Below are 11161 nucleotides of genomic sequence, written 5' to 3'. Positions count from 1 at the left end.
ATAGTGCTCCTTGCTGGGCTTTGCTTGGCTCTGTACTCTGGTTCTCCCGATAGTGGTAGTAGTAATATCACGATATTTGATGAGGACAAATCAACCGGTACAGTTGGTCAAATCCAAAGTTGATCGAGTCCTTCTTACTTCTAGGTGTGCAGGATCTAGGTAGATCAAAATTTTTAAAAAATAGATATAAGAAAGTTATTGGTTATCATTACCACATCAGACTTGAGAAGCATAAGTTGGTATCGGGTTGATACCAACGTTTTGGCTTACCATGTAGCATTTGAGTACTCGCTCGACCCGGTTCAGTGGTCTAAGCAGTGGAGTGGTCTGGTTGCTCAGTACAAAAGAGTCCAGTTTGAGTTCCGACCAATTATCAGCCAAAAAATAACAACAAAGAAAAACCATTTAACGCTTTACATGTCACTTTATTTTTGTTGTTGTTGTGTATTACAGTACAATTTAATCACATAATACCCTAATTCAAGAAAATACTACTGCATAGCCATCACAAATCCAACATAATTTAATTTCCTACAGCTTACAATAAAAATAGGAATATATTAGTATTTCCTATACATAAGTACTTCTATATACTAGATAGTATTGTTTGGATATATGATCAAAAATACTGTCTTTATATTAAGGCTGCATTTTTTTTAAGCTGCATATTTAATAATATATATTTTATGTCACAATATAGTATTTGAACAATTATAATGATCATGCATTTGTTGCTGAGTGAATGTTAAAAAATGATTAAAATAACAACTTACACAGACACATGACAACATCGTAATTTGGCATGATGACAATTGTTATTTTTTTTTGACCCACGTTAAAACACCCATTCTACACAGTGAACATCAAACCGTTAAACAATCGACTATTAAATATTGCACATGTGCTCCTTTATGGTGATATAACTAGATAAAGACTCACTGCACTTCTATATGATATTGCACATTGACCCGACTTTAGATTTAAAAAATAAACAACTAAAATCCTGTACACATAAACACAGTGGTTTGCCTCATACGCCACTTTTACACTGGAGCCTGCTTAAAAGAAAACTGCACTTTTTTTATTTCGCCTGTCTTCCACAATCCTTATGTGAGACATAAACGCGCTTATTCTACTCAGAAAGCCTTTTGGAAAAACATTCAAAAAGTTTTGATATACTTCCCCTTCTGTTTTTTTCCACACTGAAATGTTTCAGATCAACAAACAAATTGAAATATTAGTGAATAGCAGCACAGTGCGGAAAAGCCTTTCTAAAGCTTTGGGACTCCAGCAAACCACAGTGAGAGCCATTATCCACAAATGGTGAAAACAACGGTGAACCTTCCTAGAAGTGGTCGGCCAACCAAAATTAACCCAAAAGAGCACGGCCACGACTCATTTGAGAGGTCACAAAAGACACCACAGCAACATCCAAACTACTGCAGAACTCAATTGCCTCGGTTAAACGTCAGTGTTCCAGACTCCACCATCGGAAAAACATCCAAAACAGCCAATAAATCCACAATGTATAATTACAACCTCGGATTATGTAATGGAGCATTTGTAGCTGCCACTTTTTTTTAGCTGTTTTTATATCTTTTAAACACACAGTAAAGAGAAACATGTTTGTGGATGATGAGGTAAAACTTCCAAAGAAAAGTGCAGTTTTCCTTTAAAGGTACATTACTATTGCTATCGCTATCGTGAACACACACACACATCCACGCTTCTTTTTCTATGCTAGCATTAGCATCACAGTCTCTTTGGTAGCTTTCATTTGCAATCTTGTCACGTTCAAATAGTCAACAAACACTCAACAAAAATAGTTGACCCGCTACGTTACTCTTTATATGAACTACGCTATAATGTACACACAGTATATCAATAAATAAATACATAAATATACACACACATGGTATATAAATACTGTCTATAAATAAATAAATATATCACTGCTGTCAGTCACAGTCTGATAGAGAAGATGGCGTACAGAGAACATGGCTTCAGATTCCTAAAAATGGCAAAGTGGTTGCCTAGTTCCAAAACACACGATACACACGGTCAAATATCGTAATTTACTGGACATACGGTACTGAGTTAAGGCCTATCTTGATGTGAAATCAACTCAATGATCATCTCCAGGAAACTCATATTTTAAAGCCTCCATTACATTTGTACGCATTTTGGCTGTGCGGCGTTGTGCAATTTTGCGTGACAAAATGTTCTAATTTGCAGCACCTATAATTATTCTACCTGATCCTATCCATCCTGGTCACTCCCAATGAGAACCCCAGCATCCTTATCTCTGCTTCCTCCGGCTAACATGTAATGTCCCTCTGATGTACTCCTTCCTGATCCTATCCATCCTGGTCACTCCCAATTAGAACCTCAGCATCCTCGTCTCTGCTACCTCCGGTTCTGGTTCCTGTCTCTAGACCAAACAACATGGCTGGTCTCACCACAGTTTTGTATACCTTTCCTTTCATTTTAGCCGAAACTCTTCTATCACGGCGGACATTTTTTTTTTCCAACCGTTCCACTTACTTTTCGTTTTTGCATGAGTTCAACATCTAGTAAGCTGAGGATATAACGTAGAATGGGGTGATGCCAGGACTGCTTCACTGATGCAGGAAGCAGTGATGATAACGCTGATGATGACGCGTACCCATGTGGGAACAATACACACGGATTGACATTGTTGACACGGATTGTCACGGAAAACTGCGGGACAATGCGGAGGCAAAATGCGTGCAAGAGTCGAGACGGCTTAAGTTGAGCTATGTCACCGATCTGTGAGGCCGGCTACCTTCCTGGCCACCCCCTTCCTGCGCCACCTTGGTCACGGCGCCACACAGGTCCCTGATTTCCAGCAGGCCCTCATTCAGCGCTTTGACGAAAACGGCCGAACTCGTCTGCGTGCTCTCCCAGAAACTCGACACGCAGAAAACGATGTGATCCGGCTGCGGGTTGTAACAGGCACCGTAGCCGTTGGGCACCACCGGACCGTAGCAGCAGAACATTTCCAAAGTGGTTGACATCTGAAGACCGAAGGAAATGATCAATCGCAGCGTTTCCTGGGTTATCGATCTGATCTTGGATCTGTAGAGTGAACCAAACCTGGCTAGTAGAAAGGATGAACTGGTTACTGGCGAGATAGGTCTCGTCGCAGAAGATCTCCGGTCGCTCCATGTTGAGCTCCTTGGAGGTCTTCAGTAGTCCAAGGAGATGATTGTCTATTGCCATTCCTGTAATGGCCTTAAAATGGGTTCATTTCAGTGTTTTTAAGCTGAATCCAGTCAATATCGTAACTTAAGTAGTTATTTAATACCACTTACTGCAATAGTGTAGTTGGTTTGGGCGTGAATAGCATCTCTTAGTTTTTTCATTTTTTCTATATCCTGGAAGTAAACATAAAGGCCAGTCATATTTTTGATGGTAAGAAGATGGAGGTCAACGGCAAGAAAAGTGTCTTACGGTGTTAGCGGTCCTTTCATCCGTCATGGATTTGACAAAGGCCAAAGCTTCAGCAGTGGCCGAGCGAATGTTATCGACCCGGCCATTTCGGAAGCGCCTCATGGACGCGCTCTCGTACGTGGAAACCAGCCTTCCGTTGCACCTGCAGCACGAAGACATAGCAGCCATCGTAATTTTGTGGAAGTCAAATTAGTTGATGATTTTTGGGTGATTATTTTTACTTGAAAAATGCAAGCTGCAGAGCAACTTGTATAAAAGCATCCGGACTCATTTTCTGCTTCTTGATGAATTCTTTTCCATAATCTTTGAATTTGAAAACATCCATGTCCAGATTATTCACCAGCCTGGAGGAAAGACACAAAAAATGTCAACTGTGGACTCCCTGTCTTTAAAACGTAGATTTACCTCTGGAGTCGCTCTCCTGATGCCGCAAGGAGCCCCTGGATTCGGGCGGTGCATTTCCAAAGAAGTCTTCTCGGAGCGGGAAGCTTTCTTGCACTGGCCTGCTTCACAGCCTCTGATGGAGTCCCGGCTCTGTTTCGAAGAAGAAAGCCATTATTCAGCGTCTTACGGAGTCCTTTCCTGCAGCTCGTGGCAACACTTACATGTATTTAGTCAGATATTCGGAGCATTGCCCCAGGACAACACCCTCAAACGGGGAATGGTCACACAGCACTCCGCATACGCCATCCATGCCTACAACAAACTGAGAGAAAGTGTTTCACCCGATGTGGACCAAACTGTGGATCTTTCATCGGTCTTACCTGCATGGACTTGTCATACCAGCGATTTGCGCCATTCTTCTCCTGACCGCCACCGTGAAGCATCAGCAAGGCTCGGTTGGTGTCGCTAGGCTTCGTCCCACCGGCTTCATCCAGGCATAGCACACAGAGGCAGCCCTCGATCAGTCCCAAAGACTCCCTGTTGTCCTTTTCTGGAGGACAGACAAAGTGGCTTGTTGATGTGTCTTCATCTTAGCTCTAATATCCTGTGAGACATTTCCACAGACCTTTTGTTAGGGTGTCTCTGGCTTCCGCCCACTCCGATCTCCCATCAGATGTCAGGATACCAAAAGGAGGGGATTTTTCTTCCTCGTTTCCTGCCATTGACGTGATTTTCTCCAGTTGGGATAAGATCTCTGTCTCGCTAAGCGGCTTGCTGCTGGTGACGACATCCAACACGAAAAACTGCAATGGGAAAATCCGACTTTTCATAACCATCTCATTTGGTTACATGACAGACGCAAACGTCGCCCCCCAAAATAGGTCTCGGATGTCCGGTAATCAGGTAAACAAACTCAAAGAATCGGATCAGTCCTAAGTCAGTTGAGTTAAGGTCTCAGAACCATGTCCAGAGGACTCTGTTGTTCTTCGGTTTGTTGGTTTAAAAACCCTGACACCTCGTTCAAAACAGACTTGTTGAACTTCGCCCATTTACAAGTTGGAATGGAAGCCTGCGTAATAGCTAGCATTTAGTAGCAACTAGCAACTGAAGCTCTAATTAATAAATTAGCTCTGAAGACAGAAGTCTGTTTGTTGTGGAAGACGGTTCTTAATCGTTTGAACCCTCGGGGGAGCTGTAGATCTACGATTGGAAAAGAGAAAGTCCATTCGATTATCGTTCCTTTGCTATATCGTGTTTGTTCCAAAATTCCGAAATAAATTATGGCTGTTTTGTGGTAGTACTATGGTCTATCGGTAGTCAGAACATCGAAATACAAGTGATATGTTGTGTTCTGGTCACTAGGCACCAGTTTTTTAGGCCAAGGTTTTTTTTTCTCTTAAGTTTGATTAAATAAATTCAAGGTTAGCTCGTTAGCTAGCGGCTGTTTTGAGTTTATGCGGCATAAGAGTTTCGCAGTGTGTTGTAAACAATGATACTAGGGGTCTAAAGGTGACCATAGGTTTGTTTCATGTCTCCAGAACTCCAATCATGTTAAAAACCGTATTTCCAAAGTCATGCTGAAATATTGAATTCTATATCGCGGGAATTCCATTTGGGATCTGGAAGCATTCAAACAAGGGACAACTGACCTGGTTCTTGCACGCTACGATGACATGCTCCGATGTCGAAGAGGCTGCCTTCATCTGGACCTTCAACGTGTCTGTTTTCAGGCCTGGGTAGCGGTACGAGGTGAACAGGCGGGAGTACTGCTCCATGCACAGACGAGTCCCAGCCAGCTGGCCTCGGGCGAACTCCACGGGGAGCGCTCGCCTGAGAGACATTCGTGGGCACTCACGTTGAGTCTTCATTGCGATCTGATGTATTTTTGCACGTCAATCGACTTACGCGTCAATGAGGGCCTTGTACTCCAACACACCTTCGATGAGACGAGACGCATATCTGAAAAGAATTAGGAAGTTAAGGTTTTCCCTCAGGCCTCTTCCGGTGAGCAGCCATGATGAGGCGCACTCCCGTCTCTTTAAGGACCGGCGCTAATGACATTAGTGGAAATTACCGGACTACACAGGGAACGCTTTCATGGACTGGGAATCATTTACGTGGGTGGGCGACACGAGGGGAAACACCGAGGCTTGTCAGCTCGTATGCCGCACGTCATTCGTCTTTGCCATGATTGTGTTTTCCGAAGCCACATCAATGTGATATGGGATGGGGGGGGGGGGCGTCCGCCGAGCACCACGTACCTAAATGAGGCCTGACCAGCGGCCTCAAAGGAGAGCTTGGACTTGTCACTCCCAATCTAATAAGCGTGTGTGTCGCTAGATGATAGCAGGTGCTCTGGAAATATGAAATATTCAGTTGCTGCATCGAAGCTGACAAAAGCTAATGATGATCAGTCGACTTTTCTCGTATTCGCCGCACCGTCGCTCATTTGGGGCACATTTTGGGTGTTCTCTTGTGGGTTTTAGTTTCCGATCAGTCTTGAATGTAGTCCACTTCAGACTCTACCAAAGTACTTGGCTAAAATATTAACTGGACTTACACGGAATCGAACACAATGTATCCCAGAGATAAAGTATCAGAATTAAATCTCAAACGTTGGTACATTATTAAAAAAAAAACAACAAAAAACTTAAATTATATTAGGAAAGCAGGAAGTGAACAAATGTAACAGTTACTGATTGTAAAAGTACCAGATGGAGGGGTAGGATTTAATAAGCTTTGCTTCTTCCTACTCCTTTTGGACATGTGGAATCTGATAAAAATAAAAATAAATTAAAAATAAAAATAAATTAAAAATAAAATAAAATTAAAAATAAAATAAAATTAAATAAAAAATAAAAATGTATAAAATACATTAAGAAAAACAAAAAACAAAACTTAAATTATATTAGGAAAGCAGGAAGTGAACAAATGTAACAGTTAGTGATTGTAAAAGTACCAGATGGAGGGGTAGGATTTAATAAGCTTTGCTTCTTCCTACTCCTCCGTTTCCTTTTGGAGTTTGCATGTTCTCCTCGTGCATGTGTGGGTTTTCTCCGGTTTCCTCCCACATTCTAAAAACATGCTAAGCTAATTAGCCACTCCAAATTGTCCATAGGTATGAATGTGAGTGTGAATGGTTGTTTGTCTATATGTGCCCTGTGATTGGCTGGCCACCAGTCCAGATTGGACCCCGCCTCTTGCTTGAAGACAGCTGGGATAGGCTCCAGCACCCCAACACCCCTCGTAAGAATAAGCGGTAGAAAATGAATGAATGAAACGTAAAGGTCTTTCGTACCTGAGAGCGTCCTTCTGATCCTTAAAGGTCTGCTTTGGGAACACCATGACAGGACTGGAATTGACCGGCAGAGCCAACCTGTTGCTAAGGTACATATCCTCCAGCCAGTACTCGTACACCTGCAGGATACATGAATACTTTTCTGACATTCATGGAGTGTTTTTGGACTGTTAAGAACGGAGGTCTGCGTGCAAGCAAATAAATCTCCCATTACACCGAGTCCCTGCTGGATGGAAAGGTGCGTGGGTGAACGCCAGCCAGAGTGGGAGCGTGATGGATATCACTGAAGCTGGCTGGATTGTGGCCCATTGCCACCAAACTCTCTTCTGATGAATCTTATTTACTTGTTCTTTTACCGCATCCTTCCATTTATTTTTGAGCTAATATCAAATATATGGATGCCACTTCATCTATGAACTGGACTATTATGTTATTTGAATTGACTTTGTATTTCATTCTAATGTGTCATATGTCACCCACTCGACTCGATTCCTCCCATCTGCGGCCCCCACTCAAGGTTTCTTTTTTCCCCAATTGGCCCTTTGAGACTTTTAGTGATTAATACACTTGACCTGATTTGACTTGACTTAATAAATACGGTAGATGATCAATGAATTGATACAGAATGGCCCGTGTTTGATCTGCAAAGTGCGCTTCAATACAGTACTTAGGGTGTGGGAGTGAGCGAATAGGTGCAGATTCTGGGAGATCCAGAAGGTTTTATGTGTGGGTTATTGTGTGTAGCTGCTCTATAGGAGTCCACAACTCAATACAGAGCGCCGAAAAAATGATGACTGTAGTAGGTCACATTTAATAAGCTTTTGGAGGGTTTTTTTTTTCAGAACTAGATAGCCGGAATAGGTGTTCGCGATTATGTGCATTGTTAACAGTCTTGTTTTAACTGTTTGTATATCTTTAGAACGCACAAAAAAATAACGGTGTTCATGTCTAACATGAGAATTGTGTGTGGCAATTTTTTAAATGTTTTTTAATGTTTGTACACCTTGACGACTATTGAGACACGTCAGTTCATACCCAGTTGTCCATCTTGTCCCTCCTCTCCAGGAGCTTCTTCTGCAGGACCTCTCCAACGCCGCCGGTGGCACCAAACTTTTCCACGACGGCCTTGGTTTTGTCAAACTCCTCAGGCTTCACCAGGTGCTGCACACACTTCAGGTAGGTGTCCAGGGTTTGCTTGAGTGGGGGCACGGGGACCTTTGGCAACCCCTCATGTGGTAGACACACAGGTTGGATGTTAGAATCCTCATGAAAAGCACAACAGCTGTTCAGTCTCACCCCCCCCTCTCTTATCTGGCAGTGATTGTTCATTAGTGAGATGGATAAAGGGGCGTCGCCTTTTCCACTGTAATTATTAGACAGTTAATAATTCATAGTTAATGCTTCAAGGCCAATTAGTCAATAAATTCTGCCGCTCTATCGGGACGGGAAGATACTGTAGTTTTGTTTTTTTTAAGGCAGGGAAATGCAAATGAAGAGTCTTGTACTGTGTGATGTTTGATCATTACCATAGCGTTGCCGTGGGCAACCAGCTGTTAAGTTTGACCCAAGCTTTGGAAAGGTAAAGCTATAAGTGTGGGCTTCCATTAATTACTCCAAATGAGGATCTTTGACTCGCATATTTGGAGCTGATTCCTAAAAACATCACATCGCTCCTTAGCAACAGCAGCACGCTCCTGTCATGTAGATGATTGTTGGCTTATTTGGAGCAGATTACCAAAAACAGCAAAGTGGTTTTGTTGTATATATATAGGATATTTGACTAGAGTTTTGTGTAACAGGTTCTTAAAAACAGCAGACTGTTCCTGTCATATATATATGATGATTGGCTCAAGTGTTTTGGTGTAGATTCCAAAAAACAGCAGAGATTTCTGCGTTTTGCAAATTTTTTGCACATTTGAATAATTTATTTGCAGTAGGTTCTTAAAAACGGCATAGCTGTCCTGTCACATACTATGTGGTGTAGATTCCCAAAAATAGCACAGGGCTCCTCTTTTAGGATCTTTGACTATAGTTTTTTTTAAGCAGATTTTTAAAAACAGCAGACTGTTCCTGTCATATATATATGATAATTGGCTCAAGTGTTTGGTGTAGATTACAAAAAACAGCAGAGAGCTTTGCGTTTTGCTGATTTTTTTGCACATTTGAATAATTTATTTGGAGTAGGTTCTTAAAAACGGCATAGCTGTCCTGTCACATATGTGGTGTAGATTCCCAAAAATAGCACATCGCTCCTCTTTTAGGATCTTTGACTATATAGTTTTTTTGAAGCAGATTTTTAAAAACAGCAGACTGTTCCTGTCATATATATATGATGATTGACTCAAGTGTTTGGTGTAGATTACAAAAAACAACAGAGAGCTTTGCCTTTTGCTGATTTTTTGCACATTTGAATAATTTATTTGGAGTAGGTTCTTAAAAACGGCATAGCTCTCAATTCCCAAAAATGTATGAGAAGAACAATCGGCTGTTTATGGGAATTTGTTATGCAACAACAATCGTTTATATGACAGGGGCGCCCTGCTCAGGACAAAAAGCAAAACAATCCTCAAACAGCAAGCCTTCAAAAGCTTTAAAAAATGGCTCAGTTTCTGCAAAAGATCCTTCAAAAACAGCAGAGCGCTCCTGCTTCTGTTTTACTTTATGACTATACAGTCATGAACAAAAACTATCCGACCAACCTTGTTTCTTCGGTTTATTTGTTCAGTTTATTACCTGGCACAACTAAAGGTACAAATATAATGATGACAACAAAAATAGCTCATAAGAGTGTCATTTAAGAGTGCATATCCGTCATTTCTATGGGTTATTGACAACAACCAATCGGGTAGCTATGGCATTTTGCTCCCTTTTAGGCATTCCGTGTTGTTGTTCTCCAGGAAACATACTTGTAGTGGTAAAATAAACATTAAATTAAGAAACAAAGCTGGTCTAATAGTTTTTCCATGACTGTATTACCCATAAAGTGATGCCAGAAACCTTGCCGTTATATCTCTGAAGGGAGAACCTAATATTGTGTTTTTTGCGCCTCTAGCGGTGACTTGCATGTAGTGCAGGGAGCTATCCCGAGTGCTGAAGTTGCTGCTCCAAGCAGCATCACTGTATCTCCAACATCAATACATTTTTTTTCTATTAAACCTGTGAGTGTTTAATCTAAAAATGAGCAATTTAATTAATAAAAATACAAAAATATAAATAGGAGGCATACTTCTGGGTTGCTGGCCGTGTCTCTTTCCAGAAGAGGCATCACCACTGTCACTGTCCGACGCAACCAGGACAAATATACCGCTGATACCCTGCATGGAATATGTCATGATAATAATTATAATATAAATATTTTTCCTCATGCACTCTCAAAATTATATATTTTCATGCAGTAAAGGAACTCAAATTGATCCATTCTATAGTACCGTACACACCACATAAATATGAAAGTTTTTAACCAAAGTATATTTTAAAATAGCAATTAGGTACATCACTTTTAGCAATTAATTAGCAATTAAATTTCATCTTACCGGATCAGACGAGGTCCACCGGCGAGACCCACATGAGAGAACCCCCCGCTACATGTCCCCCCGGCGCACTCCGCACGCACGCTCTTCCATGCAGGCTCGATGGTGACGCTCCACGTGAAAAGGCGGCATGAGAGAAAGATGCTGAAGGGAGGAAGGTGTTGGATAGTCTACCTACCCACCTCACCCCACCCCACCCCGACTCCATCATCATCATCACGACCACAACACTACCACCCCACCCAGGAGGCGAGAAACTCCTCCCATCCAATATCTGACCCCCACCCCATCCCATCCCAGCCTGACTCCCACCCCAGCATCCTCTCATTCAGCTATTAAATCCATACATACGAATATATCAACACTTTTACTCATTGCAGGCTTCTATAGGACAAAAAACTGTCAAAACTACACCAGAAGTTGTGTTTATGTGTGTATTAAGTTAAGTTAAATACTTTATGTTTATTTCCTGTGA

The 11161-nt window shown here is 41.7% G+C and overlaps 1 protein-coding gene across 1 annotated transcript; it reads right to left on the bottom strand.

Annotated features, from left to right (window-relative positions):
* Positions 1-413: 413 nt before the first annotated feature.
* On the bottom strand, positions 414-10822 carry chatb (choline O-acetyltransferase b). Its single transcript, XM_058062194.2, has 15 exons — positions 10690-10822; positions 10383-10470; positions 8192-8383; positions 7157-7275; positions 5764-5817; positions 5508-5688; positions 4484-4661; positions 4239-4408; positions 4080-4180; positions 3880-4008; positions 3696-3818; positions 3475-3616; positions 3336-3398; positions 3118-3255; positions 414-3038 (listed from the first exon to the last, which is right to left on the bottom strand). The coding sequence occupies exons 2-15, from the start codon at positions 10419-10421 to the stop codon at positions 2778-2780; spliced, it is 1890 nt and encodes a 629-aa protein (XP_057918177.2). The 5' UTR covers positions 10422-10470; positions 10690-10822; the 3' UTR covers positions 414-2777.
* Between the last annotated feature and the right edge of the window lie 339 nt (positions 10823-11161).

The sequence above is a fragment of the Doryrhamphus excisus genome, unplaced genomic scaffold, assembly GCF_037039965.1.
Source record: "Doryrhamphus excisus strain RoL-2023G ecotype Guam unplaced genomic scaffold, RoL_Dexc_Guam_v1.1 HiC_scaffold_24, whole genome shotgun sequence".
NCBI lineage: Eukaryota > Metazoa > Chordata > Actinopteri > Syngnathiformes > Syngnathidae > Doryrhamphus > Doryrhamphus excisus.
The sequence above is the reverse complement of the archived record's forward strand: the minus strand, read 5'-3'. Positions and strand labels throughout refer to the sequence as shown.